Source organism: Lagenorhynchus albirostris, chromosome 3, assembly GCF_949774975.1.
Source record: "Lagenorhynchus albirostris chromosome 3, mLagAlb1.1, whole genome shotgun sequence".
NCBI lineage: Eukaryota > Metazoa > Chordata > Mammalia > Artiodactyla > Delphinidae > Lagenorhynchus > Lagenorhynchus albirostris.
In genome coordinates, this window is record NC_083097.1 from 75,819,099 (window position 1) to 75,840,607 (window position 21,509).

Sequence of the window (21,509 nt, forward strand, 5' to 3'; positions counted from 1 at the left end):
AGAGACAACCTCATATAGCATCTTCTTATTGGTAAAGAGTCAGCAACTCTCAGAAGTGATGCACTTAGGTTTTTACTAGTTGTGAATTTACTCCTTCTTAATGGCAAAGGAGGCGTGATGGATGGATGGGAAGGCGCAACTTGCCTCCACTCCAGGTCGGCCAAAAGTGTTCCCTGGGGAATGTTCTGGAGCCTCAGGGTGGCAATAGGGGATTAAGGTCACCATTCAAAACTCTCTTTCAAAAACATTTCAGGGGCTTCCCTGGTGGCGCAGTGGTTAAGAATCTGCCTGCCAATGCAGGGGACAAGGGTTCGAGCCCTGGTTCAGGAAGATCCCACATGCCGCAGAGCAACTGAGCCCGTGCACCACAGCTACTGAGCCTGTGCTCTGGAGCCCGCGAGCCACAACTACTGAGCCCACGTGCCACAACTACTGAAGCCCACACACCTAGAGCCTATGCTCCGCAACAAGAGAAGCCACTGCAATGAGAAGCCAGTGCACCACAACGAAGAGTAGCCCCCGCTCTCTGCAACTAGAGAAAGCCCACGTACAGCAACAAAGACCCAATGCAGCCAAAAATAAATAAATAAATACATAAATTTATTTAAAAAAAAATTTCAATGATACGTTGCTGACCTCACTGCAGACTTAATGCTGAGTAACTATATTTCTCTATTTCCGTAATTACTTCCTATTTTCTCAGTATGTTCTGTGACTCTCAGAACACAGATGCAAGACTGATGTTAAAGGAATGGTCACTAAGGTGTAAATAAAGATTTAAAAGTTGCCCAAACCAATAAAAGACAGTAACTCCTTCAACCTCCTAAATTTCTCCTGGAGTCATTCAAAGGTATAACCCAAACAAGCAGTTTCTCAGCCCCCCAGGAAGTCACAGAGGCCCTCTCTTTAGTTACCTCAGATTCATGGAGCAAAAAGTTGGCAGCAGTTTTAAGTCATTTTTGCTAGCACAGTGGCCCATGGATACCAGAGAAGAAAACTGGTACTGGGTCAAGTGCCAAGTGTTTCCCAAGAGACTCCATCATTTTTCTATTGGTTCCCTTTGCAATGGCATATAAAAAAAAAAAAAAATCTCATATGCCAATCTAATTTGAAAGGATTTCATTTGATACTTGCCTTTGCAATTTTCTTTGGTTGGTCTGCCTCAGGAACCACACGGCTATCTTGCCAAACTTGCTGGACATTTACAAGGTTCAAAGCATAGCTCATAGCTGAAGACCTTTCATTCTGTTCCTGTTGGAGAATTTTTGCGGAAAAGTCTTCAATGGCTGTTGTTATACAATGTGCCATGGGAAGAGACACTTCTTTAAATGCACTTCTCCAGCCAAAATTTAGTAAAGTAGCCTGAAATATAAGTTTATATGAAGTTATATCAATCTTAACTCAACAAGTGTTGTTCTATTGTTACAGATATAGAAGTATTACTTTCATTCAGCATGTTGAATGTAGGTATTCTTTGATAAACTGTAAAAGCCATTCTTACAACCTAAAAATATTACCCAGTGAATAAAGCAATATACAAAAACATGTGCATTCTTTACACACAGTAATATACTGTCATTTCATTTTAATTCATCAGTGGATTTAATCAAAAACTTTGTTTTTTCAAAATTTAATCTCTTAAATATAGTTCAATAAAACCATCTTTATGAGAGCTGAAAGTTCCACTCACTATTTATCACATAAAACAGGCCTTTAAATTCAATATATTTAATAAAGCCTACATTAGATTTTTATAGTCTTTTTTACAGTTTATTGTTAACAAGTATTGCAACATATGACAGCATTTAATATTCAATCTTTTATTTCTTTTTCATTTTCAGAAATCCAGACAAGCCAAAAAAATAGCAATAAGAAATAAATTTCTCGGAGAAAATATACCATTGTGTGTTTCTAGATTTTTATTTCTTTAGAATTTTACTTAGTTTCTCCACCCAAAAAGTGGTAAGCAGCACTACTTTTGTTCCAGAAAATGAGGAATTAAAATGACCTGCATTGCTCTGTGTGTGGGGAGTGGGAGAGGCTGGGGCAGAGGGTGGTGGTGTTTTCTTTTTTTCTTTTGGTCTTTGGCTCATGTGGCGGTATGTTTACAAATGTATATTCCCCTCAAGTCCTCTAATGTTCTCTAAAGTATAAAAGCATTATAGATAGTAGGCTGAATCTATGCTTAGGATTAAACTTTTCCTGTTTTAGTGTAATCTTGTTTACAGCAATAATTTACCTACTCCAACTTCAGAAGACGCTAGGCTTGATATTCCTAACTGAATTACTTACTTTTCTGGATCTCAAGTTTTTTGTTGGAAAAATAAAAGAGCTGAACTGAATGATTTCTACGGTCCCTTTCAGTCTAAAATTACGGAGATGATGATCATTAGCTTAATTTTCTTGTATACATAATCCCACTAAGCATTAATTTAATGATTTTTTTTGTACTGCGTATACATGCAGTACAAAGTAATAAAGGTGATTCATCTTCTAGAGCTAAAATTCTATGATCCCATAACTCTATAATGAGAAAAAGTGGCTCTCCTTCTCATTATGCTTATAATTAAGATGTAATTGAAATTTCCTTTCTAAGGTTTATTTGGACCTTTAACATCATAGGGCCTGCCTAAAGATACAACTCTCATTTTATTTTTACATAAAATGAATCAATAATCTACTCAGCTCATATAATTTCTTTTCTCATATGTGAAACTTTGAAAGTGCCATGCGTATAGTTCTGTGCTGTAACAGTATTTTCTCGGGAAGCATTTATAATAGAAATATAAAAAGGAATCTACCTTCATAAAAATTAAAAACAACAACAATAAAACTCTGCTTTTTGTTCCCCCACCAGGGCATGTCTATTCATTAAAATCATTCATTCATGCATTCAAGGCAAGATGTTATGGGGAAAATTGCCATGGTCACAGTGACTTTTTGTCCGTGTGTGCGTGACACGATGATTACCTTTGCCCATGGTAATTTATATGTAATTATACTACCTCCTAAATTCTCTTTTCAAAATATGGAAAACCGGGCTTCCCTGGTGGCGCAGTGGTTGAGAGTCCGCCTGCCGACGCAGGGTACGTGGGTTCGTGCCCCGGTCCGGGAAGATCCCACATGCCGCGAAGCGGCTAGGCCCGTGAGCCATGGCCGCTGAGCCTGCGCGTCTGGAGCCAGTGCTCCACAACGGGAGAGGCCACAACAGTAAGAGGCCCGCGTACGGCAAAAAAAAAAAATAATAATAATAAGGAAAACCAAGCACGTTAATAGCTGATCTTAAAAAGAAAATTGAAAACATTTACTATTCAAATCTCCTCCTAGAAGTCTATTTATTTACATAAAATATCATTGGCTTACTTCTACTCTTCCCATTTGATGTTTGGAATCATACACCTTCCAGTTAGAATATATCAGATTTACCAGTTGATCCAAGAAAAAAAAAAGAGGAAATAATGTAGTTTTCTGTTCTGTGTACAAAGGAGCTACCCACTAAATCCCTTTCTTCTATTACCTAATGCTAATTTCTTAATATCTACTCTGATTTTTGGTTAAAACATAATGTATAATTTTGCATTTTTTCTGATTATTTTCCTTGCTTTCTACATTGAAACTCTGTTAAAACTCTACGTTCTTTTGCCTTTTTAAAGGTTTACCTACTAGATCAGTCAAGATCCATTCAGAAAATAGAAACCACTCTCAGTATTTTGAAAGGAAGAATTTTAATGTAAGGTATTAATTACTAAGGTGATAGAAGATGTGAGGAGCCAAACATGGGTCATGAAGCAAGACAGTTATTTTATTACTATTACTACCACTACCACTAGCTACGACTGCTCCTAGGGCTGGAGGAACAAAGAATGGGAACAGTGCTATGCAAGTGTAGTCCCCGGGGCCACCAGTGAAGGAGGCCGACCTGCCAGGTGGACCTGAAACCTCAGAGAGAGGACTGTGTGTGGGGAGCAGCATGGAAGAAATGAAGGAGTCACAGCTACTCCTGGAGATGTTCTCTAAAACAGAGCAAGGGGAAGAAATCCTCTGGTTTCTCTCCAAGAACTTCCCTCCAATCTTCCCTTAGTGCTTTTCATTGGCCAAACCTACCCAGGTCCAGAAAGCAAGAAAGCCTGGAAGAGGTTTTTCTCTACAATACAGAACAGAGCAGAGGAAGAGTGGTAATGGATCTGAGAGCAAACAGGGGCATGCTGGGCACACTCAAATAAGAGGCCAGTTCAAACTATTCTTTCCTCTTTCCTTTCCTTTTTCATCTCCACTTTCTCACTTTTCAACAGTTGTCTACAGTCCAAATTCTCAAGGTGTAGACCCCGAGTGGGATGAGAACAAAGATCTCTTCACTGCCAGCTCCCTACTCCTTGCATGGAACACACTGTGCAGCACAGCAGTGTTCCCACTAAATTCAACTTTCATCAAAATTAATAAGACTATTTTCAACCAGGAATTATTTTTTTAGTGGCAAAGGGTAAAACTCAAGACATTTTGATTCATAAAGGAGTCATATAAAAATGATGATGCTATTACATATGAATAAAAAAACACCACCCATTTTTCCTCACTTACCTCTTTTACTGGTAGCAATTGCTCTGAAGGAATACTGGTTTCCTTTGTTCTAGGTTTCTCTATTACAACTTCTCTACTGGATGTCTCCAAAATTTCTATGCAATAGAAAACAAACACACAAACTTACATTAAGAAAAACCAACCATACTAGATGTGATTAATAGGTTAAAATTAATCACGTAGAAAAGCTCTATCCATAGTATACACACACACATACAAACACATCAAGGTACAAAGAATACAGTCAACAAGATGTAGGGTGATATTGCCATCACAATAATGAGAGGATCAATATATAGAGTCCTTTTCTATACATACAACTTGATGGAATTTATATGCTATTTATATTCAAATTTGATGTATATGCATATATAATCTGTAAGATTCAGATCCTTTTGTCATTAATTCATTTTCATGTTAATAATGTAGGATAAGTTAACTATACAAAGTAAATATTAATTTCTTTGTTCATTTAAAAAGCTAAAATCTAAAGTACTGCTTTAAAAACCAGTGTTCTTTAGCACATTAATATTTCTTTTTTTGAAACAAGAGAGAACAAAAGCACATGGATAAACATCATCATATCAGGAAAAATTATACTTTTAATAAGATTATCAATAAGTCATTGGAAAAACACAAACACTGAGACAGGTTAAGAAATGACCTCTAGCTTCTAAAATGGAAATACTTCCTCAACTTTTATTTTTCAGAATTAAGAAATTCTTTCCATGGGAAAAATACAGATCTACAAAAATGTAATGAATAAATATGCCGAAGAGATCCTTCCATTTTCTATTATGGTTCTATTAATTATAGTTTAATTCAATATGAATGACTTAGCAATTATATTTTGGTTTTGCTTAGACTTGATATATGATGACGAATTATATAGCACGATTAATTTTTCTTTTATTTTAATAATCTTAAGAGTCTGTTTCTCCTTATATCCTGGGCAAACAAATCTCCAAATATCAGTGATTCTTATCGGCAGGGCTTCTGACAAATATAGTCATCTAGAAAATATGTGGGATATTTGTTTGTTTTTTCTAAATATGGTTCTATGAGCTTAATCATGAATGATTCGTAAGTAACACAATCCACAGAAACATTCTCTCAAAAGGTAAATATTCCATTTGGTAGGCGATAACAACCACCTTTTGAGGAATGTTATCAGAGTTAATTCTGAGGAAAAGTTTTCCCCAACTCTAGTGTTTCTTAATCACTTTGGATTTCTGAACACTTCATAGAACTTGATTAAAGTGACAGAACACTTCATCCAAAATGCACAATATGACTGTGTGCGCGCACACACACTCACACGTGCTATTGGAGATTCCCAGGCCCTCTTGTAAAGCACGTTCACGATCCTCAAGGGGCCGTGGACTGCAGTTGAGGAATCCTGCTTCATTTCTCAACACACATGACAACATAGACAAGGTTTTAGATCAGTGTTATACCATTTAACCTAAAATGCTTTCTCTATGACTTGCATTTTATTACATCTTTTGCAGAAGCTAATAAGGATTAGCTTAGCTAATAAGGATTAATAAGGATCAATCTCAATACTGAAATAAAATCCAGATTAAGCAGATTTTTAAATAAAGAAAAATGAAACTATAAGTCTATTAAAGAAAATATGGAATTTTTTCCCCAAAAGATACAAGATAAGAGACTTTTCAGAAGGACACAGAAGCCATAAAACAATTCTGCATAACAAAAATATTGTTAATTGAACTGGATATGAAAAACTGGCTTGTAACTCTCTCTCAATGTCCATAGCTTTAAAAAAAAATTAATAGACTTTAGCTTTTTGAGCAGTTTTAGCTTTTTAGAAAAAATTGAGCAGAAAGTACAGAGTCTCCATGTACTCCCTCTCCCCCTGCCCTCAGTTTCCCCTATTGTTAACATCTTACATTGGTGTGGGATATTTGTTACAATTGATGAACCAATATTGATAGATTACTATTAACTAAAGTCCATAATTTGCGTTAGGGTTCATTTTTTGCGTGGTGCAGTTCTATGGCTTTGCCAAATGCATAGTGTCATGCATCCACCATTATTATCACACAGATGAATTTCACTGCTCTAAAAATCCCCTGTGTTCCACCTACTCACCTCTACCCCATTCCTCACCCTCCTTAGCAACCACTGATCTTTTACTGTCTCTATACTTTTGCTTTACCTAGGATATCTTATAGTTGGAATCATATAGTATGCAGGCTTCTCAGATTGACTTCTTTCACCTAGCAATATTCATTTAAGTTTCCTCCACGTTTTGTGTAGCTTGATATCTCTTTTTTTTAAATCAATGAATAATATTCCATTGTATTGGCATACCACAGTTTATCCATTGACCTACTGAAGGACATCTTGGCTTCTTCCAAATTTTGGCAATTTTGAATAAAACTGCTGTAAACATTCATGTGCTGGTTTTTGTGTGGACATAAGTTCTCAACTCATTTGCATAAATACCTAGGAGTGTGATTACTAGATCACATAAGGCAAGGTTTAGCTATATGAGATAACAACCACACAGTCTTCCAAAGAGACTGTACTATTTTACGTTCCTATTAGCAATGAATGAGGGTTCCTGTTGCTTCACATCCTTGCCAGAATTTGGTGGTGTTAGTGTTCTGGGTTTCAGCCACTCTAGTAGGAGTGTAATGGTAACTCCTTGTTTCAATTTGCCTTTCTCTGATGACATACGATGCTGAGCATCTTTTCATATGCTTATTTGCCATCTGTATATCTTCTTTGGTGAGCTCTCCAGATCTTTTGCTCATTTTTAAATTGAGTTTTTTGTTTTCCTGTTGAATTTTAAGAGTTCTTTGTATATTTTGGATACAAGGTCTTTATCAGATATGTATTTTGCAAATGTCTTTCTCAGTCTACGTTTTGTCTTTTCATCCTCTCTGTGACCATTCCTTTTTACTTAGCATTTCCACCTTAGTAACTTACTGTCCAGATATACATGAGGACATATAAGACATACTTCAAGTAAATTTGCCGCATCATTGTTTGTGGAAGCAAATGAAGAGGAAAAAACAACCCTATGTGTCTATTAATGAGTAGCTGATTAAATTATGGTACATGCACCAATAGAAAACTATTCAGCTGTTTTTCTGAATATGGGGTGTTTCTAGATAATTGTTCATAAAAAAAAGAATCTCTGTATAGTATGACAATATTTGGTGTTATTTTAACATGGGGATATATATGGAAGTAGTTGCCTTTGGAAAGGGAAACTTGACAAATGGAGTGGAAAAAGACTTAATTTTAACCATATATTCTTTTATCCTGTTTAAAAGTTTTACTACATGCCTGGACTATTATTGGAAAATAGTTTTAAAGAAGAAAAAAATAATAAAGATCAAGTTGTCAATGACATGAAGAGGAAACACTTGGATTCTTAATGTCACTTTACTTTTCTACAGATAGGTCATAAAAATAGTTGATGTAAAAGGTATTCACCCTGGAAAAATAACATTAATTCAAAGCACAAGCTTTGCAGGTCTATTCTTGGAACTAACTATTTGCCATTGTGTAACTATAGTTTAAAACTTATAAAAAAGGTTAATTATCTTATATTTATCATTTCATTCCCAAATACATTCTGCTTATTCACTCAAAGTAATGGGCTTTGATGTTTACACACACCATCTACCTATTTTCAAGATGAACTAAAAAATAAGATAAGCTTCCCAAGACTTGTTTTGCTGGTGAGCAATTCTATAGTAAGATAGAAAAAGAATTATTGAGCAATTATGATAACCTGTATAATATAATCTTCCCCTCCAAATTAAAAACATTTTAAAAAATTTAATCCTATACAGAGAAGCCAAAGGGATTATTTTAAGGCAGGATTAGTAACACTGAATCTAGACTAATAAGATATCTCACGATTTTAACGAATTGTGGCATTTTTATATTTGTTTGGAATTCAAAATGGTCAATTTCAAAATTTGGCATTGTCAAACTTTATGAGCTCTTTGAACATTTAACAAATTATTTCACCTATTTAAAAATATATTGGACATTCTATACACTTATTAGCATTGTCTAGAGAAGGTAGCCCATTTTTGGCTCATCGTTCTGAAACATAGTTATTTGCATGCAGTCAACACTGGTTTCTTTAAGAGCGTGCCCAGACTAAGGACCTCAGTAGAGTAGGGCAGAGGGTCACAGGAATGCCAGCTGCTGAGCAGCCTCTGCCTATGGAGTTCGCTGTGGTTCATTTTACACTTCTGGTTAGTTTCCACACTGCCGTTTTCTTTCATAGAGAGTAGAGGTTGGCAGTACTTCCCTGTGACATCCACTTTCACACCCAAATTGGTCTTCATAGGCTCCCATTGTGTGCACTACAAAGCAACTTGCCTTGTTGGCAGCTCTAAGTGAGAACTACAAGTCTCTCTTTTCTTTACTGTTCTTTTCTGGCTCACAAGCAACCTCCCACCAAAAGCTGAATTTGTAGAAGAGACTACATCCAAGAGATAATACTATGAAAAAGTATGAAGAGAAGCCCAGGTGGCCACCTTGCAAATTTCCAATGTGGAAGCCTTCGACCTCTCTGCCCAAGAAACAGCTAAAGTCCTAGTGTAATGAGCTTTACAAACCCTAGGAGCCTCTTTACCTTAACTACATACGCCTCCCTAATACAATCCCTTAACCATCTAGCTAAGGAACTCTTAGAAGCCATTTGACCCCTCTTAAGACCCCCTAAGAGTACAAACAATCTTTCAGAAGATCTGAAATCTTTGATTCTTCTGAGACAAACCCTAAGTGTTCTTCTTACATCCAATTGAAGCAGCCATTGCTTTTTGTCATTGCTGGGGCTAAAGAAAAATGAGGGCCAAGAAACCTCCTGGTTTAGATAAATCTCAGATGCCACCTTTGGAAAATTTGAGGAACTGCCCGAAGAACAGCTTTATTCTGAAGGAGTATTAGAAGTGCCCCATAAATCAAACCCGAGTCCACTCCATAAGATAAGATAATCCTAAAAGAAATACAGTAAGATCCCATAACAGTGAAATAATGTCCTATCATTTTTCTGAAATGACCAAATTAGAAAACCATCCAATCATGACCAAACAAAAGCAAATAAATATAATGACTAAATATCTTTTCTTTCTCAGAAAATATTTCTTGTGTCTCTACAAAATCTATTGCATTGTATTCAAATTCCTAAAAGCACTGCCAAGTTGGCCAAATCTACATTATAGTAGTAAACTTCAAAGTAAAAAGTAAAACATTTGGTTACTCATCTTTATATTTTCTCTATGTGATGTTAAGCACCTGGATATTTTTAAAACATCTGGACAATGAAAAAAAAAACACCTTACTTTTCATCACATTGTTTTGGTTACATAGACATACTACGCAACTCCTTCCAGGATTTATTAGCAAAATATGTTCCAATCAAAACAAATACACCAATAACCAAATGACTTGATCTTTTTTCTCCCCAGCCTCTCCCACACAAGATTTCTAAGCAAAACATTAACTATCAGGATAACTTAAGATTCATTTGGTTTCTTTAATCATTCAAGAAATCTTTTCCTTCCTGATTTAAGAAACCAAGGCTTTTGATAAGAATTGACTAACGTGGCTACCCTGAATAAACCATTTAAGATTTTTCTTGACAATTTCCCTCAAGATCATTCTTTTCAGGGATCCATTTACATAAAATTATGGCAGATTAAATCTTGGCTTTGTTACAAAAATATATGGATGAAGAACACATATATCACAAGAGGATGTTCTAATACTTAGACACAGCTGTCCTTCAAATTTCCTTCCACTTACTATGTTTGATAATCCACAAATGTGTTTCTATAGTACACTATTATTAATGTGATACTGAAGTTGCTTTTATCTGCCATGCTGCTTATATGATGACAAATTTGGGGTAAGACTGTATATTGTGGCATAATTATATGTTTTCTCTGTTGATTTTATTCAATAATCATAACTTTTGCTCTCAAATACACAGCATTGGCAAGTCTCAACATTGTTTGATCTCAATCCAGTGCAGTTGAACCAGCTTTTTCTTTTTCTCCTTTTTTCCTAAAATCAGTGTGTCAACTCTTTGCTTCAGTTCTTGGCTATTTAACTTTTGTATCTTTAGAATACCTCTCTAACACAACTCTAGTTTTGAATTTACGCTGCCCTTAAGAGGAATAAAGTTCTCAGAATGAGCTATTTCTCAAGGGCCTGGCCTAGGACCAATACAAGATGAATCCAAATGGATAGGGGTCTAGATGCTCTGGAGTTCACTCTGTTTTTTGATCCACACCTCAGAAAAGATCTGCTAGAGATGTGGATGAGAGACGCCAAATCTTAGCCAGGTATGATGGATGAGTACCAACACCAAGCGTCAACTGCTTGTGGCACCAATAAATTTTTGTCAAAAATTAGGACATCATATTTCTCTATTCAGATCTCTCTTTGATCCAGTTAGTTCCATCTAGAAGACCCTCTAGGGCTCACATTACCTACTAATAAATCGACTTTTTCATTCCATCTTTTAATTTTCATATTATCTGTCCTATGTTTTTATTATTTTCCCATTTGATTTTTTTGTCAGATTCAGAAATCTATATTCCACACTCATTTTTCTTCAAATTATATCCAAATTTGGAAAAAACAATCTACATTATTTATTTTATAATTTAATAGTGCTGCTTAAACTTAACCTGAAACGTAGAAGGCCAGTAACCTATGCTTAATATAAAACAAATTCCAATCCTTTAACTTTTCTAACATTATTTACCCAGGCTAGGTAAATAAAGAAATACAGAAGTAAATATATTAAACTACATGTAATTTTCACTAAGAAATCAGGTTTTGAAATTTGCAGATTGAGTTTTAATCACTTGCTTCCTTCATTTTGTTTTGCAAATGCAGCCACTATTCAAATTTACTCTCCTTAAAATATGTGGTATTATGTAAAAGAGAACTTTGTATAGTCCACTCTGATATAGATGAAAATCTTTATAAATATAGATATGAAAACAGAGAACATGTCTTAACCATTATGCCTCTGAATTGTTAGAAACATTATTTGAACACACATGGCACAGTTTTCTTTAAAAGGATTTTGTTGAGACTAACTAAAAACAACATATTTTATAATTACAATTGTAACAACTCACATTTATTGTTTATGATATGCTAGACATTCTTTTAAATATTTTACATTCACTAAATCATTTAATTTTCACAACCCTACATAATATATTGGAATCTAAAGCACTTACTAACTGAAAGAAAATAAAGAGAAAATTAACTTAGTCTTACATCATCATTTTAAAGATGAGAAACTGGTCGTCTAAGGAAACTAAATATTTTGCTCAAGGTCATCAGGCTGCTAGTGGCAAAAGAGGAGCTACTAGACCATCCGGTCTCCTTGATATTTCCAAAGGCCAGGCGGTGTTTCTTTGAGTTAAAAAAAATTTTTTTTGATCGTATTTTAACTAAAGACAATTATCCAAAATTGACTTATGATGCTTTCCAATTAAAACTATGGAATTTACAATGTATAAGGGATAAAAATGTAATTTCATGGTATGCTTTATAGTTAATGTTTATTTAAAGAATTCTTTCCTGTATTTTCCTTTTTTCAGGTAATGGTATAGATTTAATAGCAGGAAGCAAAAACAGAATTATAGATTTGCAGAAGAGCATACTACCTGAAGTATTCCTGGGTGTCTTGAGCCATAAAAATATTTCTTCAAATAATTCCTGGACATTTTGTTCCAACTTCAAAAAGGATTTTACGAGCTGTGATAAGAACTCGAGTTCATCTAAGGAGAGGAAAACATTTCTTCCTTTCTGTGGGCATTCAGGAGTAACTGTGAAAAGAGCAGATCAATACTGTTGAACATGTTATGTGTTTTCTCATTCAATATTAGAATAATCAATGATTCCTTAAATCATCAAAACTAACAAGATCCTTAATAATTAAACCAAGTTTGTTCTTTAGTAAATACATATAAAATCTCCTGGGAGAGTTTTCCCCCCCAACCCGGGAATCTGGAGATAAGTATACTGTTTGATGCAAACATGACAATTAAATAATTATATTAAATCTCAGAGTTATTAACAGGAATGTGATTTGTCGTTATAAAATCACATCTTATACAATTCTGTTTTTTTAAGGTCTGGCATAATTTGAATCTAGTCACAAGGAAATATCAGACAAACCTAAACTGAGGGACTTTCTACAAAATAGCTGGTCTGTACTCTTCAAAAGTGTCATGTCAGGAAACACAAAGACTAGGAAATGTTCTAGTCAAAAGGAATCTAAAAAGACATGACAACTGAAATCAATACATGATCAGCATTTTACTTTATCTTATTATAAAGGACATTATTAGGGTAATTTGATGAAATCTAAGTAAGATCTACAAACTAATGCTATTACTGCATGACTATTAATTTTCTGATTTAGACAACTATACTGTGGTTATGAAAAAGAATGCCCTTGTTCTTAAGAAATGCACACTGAAGTACATAAGGGTAAATACTTGTGATTTATTCTCAGTTCAGAAAGAGAAATCATTTTAAGTGGGAAAGAGGATGCAAATTTGGAAATGTGGTAAAACATTAACTTTTGGGGAATCTGATATTTTTTAAAGTGTGAAATTAAAATAAAAATTTAAAAGAAAAAAAGACTAGATAAAGGATATAAGTCTTCAAAACCTTAAAAGTGTTGTTCCTAGATCAATAAAAAGAAGCAAGTTAACTTATTGAATCTAGATTATATTATTCATGAAATCATAATTAAAAATAACTTTTGTCTAAATAATTATGACATCTATTGCTTTCCTAAGAACAATACAACTCAAAAGATTGATTTTTTTCCCTCATAATGACATTAATTGTTGTCACACTAGCATTTTAATATGATTAAAAAAAAAAAACTTATACTCCTTAAGAGTATGGAGAAAAAGACTGACCTCACTAAATGGTACTTTTGACCAAATTTTCAAGGATTAAAAAAAAAAATCCTTCCTTTTTGATTGCCACTTCTTAAAACATGTATGTAGGAAGTGTCTTGAGGCTAAATTACAAAATGGAAAATTTGTAAACTCTTAGAAAGTAAGCATTTAAAGTGCCTTTGGAGAGAAAATACTGAGTGCTACTTAGAAATGATATAAGGTCTGGTGATTCCATGTGAGGAAAAGATTACCTTTGTCACACGGATTTAGAAGGAAGTTTCCATAAATGTAACAATTTTATGGGTTATCCACTTGCTTAACTGAAACTTTAAAATATTGGTATCAAATTTGTAGCCATGTGATACAGTCTTTCATATGATGTAAGACCAAAAATGTCATGGTATATTTGCAGATAGTATGAGAGAGACCAGTCAGCCAACTTAAACTGTGGAATTTAGTCCCGTTCTTAAAGAGTAAAAAAATGCTTAAAAAAATCTTTAAGTATTTACAAAAACTGTTTCACCTCTACATTGATGCTAACCCCACATATATTAAAGTCTATCTCTAAATAGCCCTACTCACATCTACTAGTCTCCCATAGGCATGCCAGAGAACACAAGCGTGTACAATCATCATGTATAACTAAGGTTTTGCCAGTAAAATCATGACCCAAAAACGAAAAGAAAGGAGAACAAATATATTATGATTCACTTAGCTGTTGCTTGATTCTCATTTGGCCTGTAGATGGAGGCTGGTCTAACCTTCTACATCATAAAGATGTTCTCTTTGGAACCAGATTGTTTATAAGGCAAATTTTCAAAAAGTTTAAGAATTCTCCCTAATTCTTTAATAGTTTGGCTGGAAATTAAACATAGGTTTTGTGTAGCTCAATTCTAAATTGGGAATATTGTGAATGTTTACAAAGTAAGCAAAAAAGCCACCCCCCCAAATCTCTGAGAATTATGTATATATATATATATATATGACCTAGCAGTGCTACTTGTTTAAAAATATGTAGGGTTGGGGCTTCCTTGGTGGCACAGTGGTTGAGAGTCCACCTGCCGATGCAGGGGACACGGGTTCGTGCCCCGGTCCGGGAAGATCCCACATGCCACGGAGCAGCTAGGCCTGTGAGCCATGGCCGCTGAGGCTGCGCGTCCGGAGCCTGTGCTCCGCAACGGGAGAGGCCACAACAGTGAGAGGCCTGCATACCAAAAAAAAAAAAAAAAAAAAAAAAAAAATGTAGGGTTGGAGGATTATACTTGAAAAGGTCTTACCTTCATGACCTGGATTTAGAAGGATCCAGAAATGTAACAATATTGAAAGGCAAATCTATTTCAATCCATGAATCATTATAACTTAATAATGAAAGAGGATAGAATAATATGTATGACCTAAATCTAATCATTTTGTCCCCGAAAAGCAATGATTATGATACAGGTCCATTAATTAGTAGTTCTTATTTCCTATTACTACTAGCTCAGCATTCTCCCAAGGTGCATCTTGAGGGTTAACTTATGGGGAAAATAATTTGTGATGAATTCATTTTGTGAAAGTCCAATTGAAGTAAAGTAAAACACAAAGAATGAAATAGAATTTCCCAAACTTATTTCTTTTGTTTTCCCACACAGCATCTCACAGGACTTGTTTTAATCATCACACTTCAGCTCATGATTTCTTTCTGCCCAAGCATACCTATTTTTCTGTTCCTTAGACTTTTCACCGTTAATCACACTAGGAAAGGGTTTCCCCAGGCAGGAGCTCCCTTTACTTTTGCCTTCACTAAATTAATCTCCTTGTCCTTCTTCTTTCAAGATTAAATTCTTATCTGGATACAATCAATCCAGGAGTTTGCCTTCCCGTGTTAAGCCAATCTGGTCTTTACTACCTTTTTTTTTTTTTTTTTTAAATCACTGTAGAACTGTCTCGCTTCAAGAAATTTTGGACATATCTGTTTACACACAGGCAAATATGTTTCGCTGGGTACCAATCATTGTTATAAAATACATGAAATAAGGATTGTTGTTTTATTATAGAATGAGCTCTATGATTCTTAGGAAATACAAACTTCTCCTAAATCCCAAGAAAATTATAAAGAAAAAATCTAAGTTTCCATTTTAGAGCAAGACATTATTTAAATTCACCATCAACTAACAATGAATAAATTCATGTAAATAATAACTAGACAGCTGAGGTTTTTTCCTCTCTATATATTTTTAATAAAACTTTTTTCTAAAATATAAAATTCTCTGCTATTCTATTATTCGGAGTATTTAGAACACAATTGAAATTTTCCTTCATGGCAAGGTTACAAGGAAAGTTACTTTTTTTTTTTTTTTTGCGGTACGCGGGCCTCTCACTGTTGTGGCCTCTCCCGTTGCGGAGCACAGGCTCCGGACGCGCAGGCTCAGCGGCCATGGCTCACTGGGCCCAGCCGCTCCGCGGCATGTGGGATCTTCCCGGACTGGGGCACGAACCCGTGTCCCCTGCATTGGCAGGCGGACTCTCAAGCACTGCGCCACCAGGGAAGCCCTAAAGTTACTTATTTTTGTGCTGCACTCAGGGACTAATGTCTGTCCCTCTGTTAAAGGGCATTTCTCAAAATGACAATCATTCGAAAAGTGTTCTGTGATCAAATAGGTTTGGGAATTACTACATACTAACGATTCTTTTAAGTGATTCACAGTGCAAATTAGTAAAATAAAGTCTATTCACTTCTATAATAAAGTTAAAAAAATTAAAAACTTAATGTTTCTCAAACTTTTTTGACCAATGAACACTGGTTTACTGACATATCTATTAACTTCTAGAATTTCTCAAACTGCTTAGGGGACACTGCTCTGGATTACAGTCCCACTTGAGTATTTATAGCTGCTTTGTAATGTTTCCCCCTATTGTCAGGCCTTTTACTGTGGGTTCTTGTTGCTGCCCTTTTCCACTTATAAACTGTTGTTCCTAATAGAATCATGGTATTTTTCAGACTCCTTTGAAAAACTAATGAAAGTCTTCTAAATCCTTGTAGACACTCTTATTGAAAAAAATTCAAGTAGTCATAGTTTCAGGGCTAAACAGAACCACCTGAAGTCCATCCATGGTTGTCATAGGGCAGCATGGTCCAGGACTTTGTGTTTTATTAAAAATGCAAATCCCTAGGTCATCTCCAGATCCCTTTTAAGCAAGTGCCCCAGGTGAGTTTTCTGCACAGGAAAGTTTGAGACCACTGCCTGAGGGATCCATGAACTCTAGTTAAAAACCCCTGTGGTTGAAAATCACTCTCTAGGCATCAGAAAATGGATTTTGGTCTTAGCAAGTCAACCAAAGAGGTGCTATTGTATAAAACATCAATAACTATTAAAAACAAAACAAAACAAAACCCTTTACTTTTTCCATGGTCAAGAAATGTATTTATGATTTTTTTCATTTCTGGAAGAAATATGGAATGTCTGTAGGGAATTTCTAAGATAAATTATTATTTATCTATATATTTGCTCTGGGCAAAGGTAGAACTGCTCCTAGAAAAAACACCTAAAGAATAGTTAGAGTTCTTCAGGCACACTCATCACAAATGTAAAATGATTTCCTTGAGTCCATAGACTACGTCCAGTTTATTCATTATAGTATCTTAAGAACCCAGCACAAAGTAGACACTCAAAAATACTAGTTAAAAAAATAAATGTATGAAATCCCTAGAAATATCTAACAAAGAAAGAAATATAAAACAAAGATTTCATACCTAATCCTAAGATGCATTCTTCAAAACAATAAATATTTAAAGATATAAGTCAATAAATAAATAAATAGACAAATAATTACAGTATTATATACACATTCTTTTTAGTATTTTGTTTGACAAAATAAATTTTAAAATTATTTCTAAAAAAGAAAATGTATGCAAAAAGATATAAAAACAATGATGATGTGGAAACTTGATAAAGCATATTGATATAACTGACTAAAACACAATTTTTTTGTGTTTAAAAATAAAATTATATTTTAGAAAAAAATTCCACCATTAAAAAATGCACAGATATTCATAGAACTGTTATCTTAACAAAATAGAGAATCTCTTCTCTCTGTCTCTCTGCCTCCTGTCTCTGTGTCTCTCTATATATATATTTATACATACACACACACATATAGATATATCACTTATAAAGAATATATAATACTATAAATTATATACTTAGAAGTGTTTTTCACCCAGTAACTAATAGTTGGAATATTAACTCCATTATCTTGTAGCAAAAATAGGGACACTGAAAATAAATCTAGAGGGACATTAAAGCTTCTCACATTTGATCTACAACAAAGCAGCTTTTGGAATAAATATCAAAGTCCAGCTAAATCAGACAGAACATAAAAATGTGGGTTGTGGCTGAAAGTACACATATTATTTTCCAAAACCATTAGCAACAGAATTCTTGTTAATAATAGCATTAAGATACATGAGAAAATGAGAAGCTAGAAAATCAGATAATCTGAAGCTGGTGGATCAGTATAATAGGATAAAAGGTGCACATTTTAGTTTTCCCAAGAAAAACGAACACTAGCCACCCTATTATTGACTGTAAATGGATCCATTTTCAGTGAGGAAGTATTCTTGATGCCACCAGACAAGTGATGTAAAAAAGAGGTGACACACAAAAGCTATTGAAAGTCTCATTATTCCAGATGAAATTCATGACATAATCCAAATGGAAGATATTTGTTCCAGTAAAGAGAACTTTTTAACAGTCTTACAATAAGAAGTCAGCAGAGATTGCTTAGGAACAAATAACAAGCTGTGCTTTTCCTAGTACCCAAGTCACTTTCTGAGAGCAGGTGGGGCTTTGGAGCACACTGTTGTGTTCCAGTGGCCTGAAGGAGCCCTATGCCTTCTTGAGCGCCTGCTTCCAAGGAGCCACACAGCAGGGGAAGGAACAGAACGAAAACACTAAGTCTCTTCTTTGTTACAGGAGCCTCGTCAGTAGATGGAAATCATGAAGGACCTGCAGGCATTGCTTTTTTGTCACATACACTAAGAAGAAATTGAAGCTGTTTATCCCCCTTTCTATGGCATTATTTTTGTAACTTTTCGTTATTTTTCAAATTTATATGACTAGGAAAGCATTTGAGGTAAAGACAAAGAATATTTCCACCTTAGTTTTCCAAACTGAATTTATTATTTCTTATCTCTTTCAAGGAAGCTTCCATATGTACTACCCAAAACAAACAGGGTAAAACTTTAAGATAAATTGAGTAAATGAATGAGCAAGTCAATTAATGATTAAAAGGAGGAAGTGAATAACTTTGAAGTTGAGTGAAAGTGTAACCAGACACAATGAATACATAGACCTTTTGATACCCCACAGTTAAGTGTCAGGACCCTTCTTCTATATGGTGAGAGGATGCAGAAAGAACTATAGAGAAAGCTGAGCCTCAAAAAGGTAAATGAATCTGAAAGTGAATTCAGGAAATGTTTAACTCTTAGAAGCTGGAAGTTGGACACCCCTTCTCTTTTGCTCTTTCCCTACTTTTGTTTCTTCTTCCCCCATGTTTTATTATGGGGCATACTGCTATTTCTAGCACCACTACGTGAGGCACAAGAGGTAGCACAATGGAGTAACTAACACATGGAATTATGAACCAGAGGGTCTGGGTTCAAATTCTGCCACTGCTTCCTACTAGTTGTGTGACTTTTAGGAAGTTATTTAGTCTCTCTATGCCTCAATAGTGTATAAGTTTTAACTGAGTTAACATGTTAGAACAGTTCCTGAGAGGTAATAAGGGCTGTATAAATGTGTGATATTACCACCTCCTCTGAGAAGCCTGCCCTCATATCCTAGGCCAGCTTAGTTTCCTATTCTCCATGTCCCTCCCTATTTTACCCTGCACATATCTTTATTTTAGCACTTACTGTGTCATTTATAATAATTAGTTTGGGAGTTGTCTCCTGCAACTTTAATCTGAAAGGCAGAGATTTTTTCCCTCTTTACTGCATTCCCATTATCCATCATAGTGGATGATACATACTGGTGAGCGTCAGAGACAACACCAACTGTTTTTAACTCATTTCGTTTGGCTTTTTTCCCTACCATAAGCAAGCTTCTTTAGTAAAATACTAATATTAAATGAGTTTAACATTAACTGTTGTATGTCAATTTTTAACAGGAAATACTTTGGGGAGTAAGAACCATAAACATTATATCAAAGACCTATTTCACTGTAAAATACTTTAAATATCACTATTATTTAATAGGTCCATCTCTAAGCTTGAACATGCATAAAATTGAATGGTAGCTCCACTCCAAGACCTTCCACTGCTTCTTTGCTATGTCAACCCTTCAAAACACTGGTTTTATTTTCATGTGTGTGTGGTCATCATCATTTTTAGGGGCTAATATAAGTTATGCACCTATGCTCATAGAAAGAATGGCATATGATTCCAGGAGGTTCCCCGATCCACTGAGGTCTTAGGGCCTCATTGATAACCTGGTTAAGGCCCTCTGCCTTGGTGTGCCTAAGCTGATGAGAAGTCAGATGAGCAGGCCTCAGGGTCTTCCTCCCACTGAGGAGAACTGTAGCTTCTAGAAATGTCTACTTCCCTTTGCAAGAAGAATGGGTTTGGTCCAGCTTCTACTTCATAATCTCCTTATCACTCTTTCCATATGATAAAAGTTCTCAAAACATTTACAGAGAGAACTCTCTGCCTACTAAGACATAGGCCCTGTGGTAAGGTGAGGGAATAAACTGAGGAATAACTAACTAATCCTCTACCTGCTCATGAATTTAGATAAACACACAGATTAGTACCAAGTGGCTACTGCTTTGATAGTGGGACATGATGACCAAATCATTCTATTAGAATAGATTGAATTGCTAGTATACACCATATCTGCATTTGCTATACCTTCTTTCTCTGACTGTTCCAGGCAAAGATAGTTGTTATGCTTAATTTTGCATCCACTGACAGGATTGGTAATCATGGTCTAAAGACAGGTAGACCTAGGGACAGAGGGAGTCACTGTGTTTGGAATAAATCCTCACAACCCACGCAAAGCCCCCACGTGACATGGAGACTTGCTGTTCCCTTTGGAAGGGCTCACATAGCAAATCTCTCCTTGCTTCACATACCACTGGCTGAAAAGGGTGGAGATAAAGTCATCTTGAAGCTATTCTTCTGGGTCAATGAGAAAAACTAAAAAGAAACTGCTTCTATTATTACCCTTTTATGATTCCCAGGCCAACACTGGCTCCACTGGATGTTACCTAAATGTACTGCTAAATGATAACAAAATTCTCCCACACTCCATTCCATCTTCTCTGGCAGAAGCTGTCAGTATTACATTAACAAGGGATCAGACTTCTCATTCATTTGCCAAGGGTATAATACTCCTGTCCCTCTGCTATTTTCTCTCTTTCTTATTTTGTTTTTCTGACTGAGAACATGAGAGAGAATATCTGACTCCTGTTGCGGTCACTGTTATTTGAAGATGCTAATCAAAGAATGGCTTACATTTGAATTCAGCCAAAATTGAGAAATGTACCCAGGATAAATTTCTGAATATTTTCTCAGCTGACTTTTGTTTTATGCTGGTATAACTCCCAGTTATAAACACGTAGATATGCTGACCCTTTTAAAGAACATCTTAATAAAAAGACATCTCTAGTGTAATGAAATAGGGTTTAAATTCTAAGTACTGTATGCTAATGGCACATTATTAATGAAATATCTTCCTAATATCCCTTTCTCAGTCTCAAATTTTGCTAGAGTTCAGTTAATTATAGCTCTTATCATAGGTGTTACATTCTATTATCATGACCAAAAATTAACCTGCAGAAAAATCTTAAACTAAGTTAACAATTCATTTATACTATAGTCTAAGGTTGTATCTGAGAGTTGATATTTCACTTTTTAAAAGAATATGCCATGATAGAGATGTTACATTATCAGCTTTTAATATAACATGTTAAAAATTAATTTTAAAAATTTAACACTGGCGTAAAAATATG

At 35.0% G+C, this 21,509-nt stretch overlaps 1 protein-coding gene across 1 annotated transcript in view; it reads right to left on the reverse strand.

The window, feature by feature from the left end:
* The window catches only part of KIAA0825 (KIAA0825 ortholog), a 214,442-nt gene that overhangs the window by 89,659 nt on the left and 103,274 nt on the right, over positions 1 to 21,509 (reverse strand). The window contains exons 6-8 of the mRNA XM_060143272.1: positions 12,267 to 12,428; positions 4,579 to 4,673; positions 1,135 to 1,362 (exon numbers count right to left, since the gene is read on the reverse strand). Coding sequence (XP_059999255.1) covers positions 1,135 to 1,362; positions 4,579 to 4,673; positions 12,267 to 12,428 — 485 coding nt within the window. The remainder of the gene's footprint in view (positions 1 to 1,134; positions 1,363 to 4,578; positions 4,674 to 12,266; positions 12,429 to 21,509) is intronic.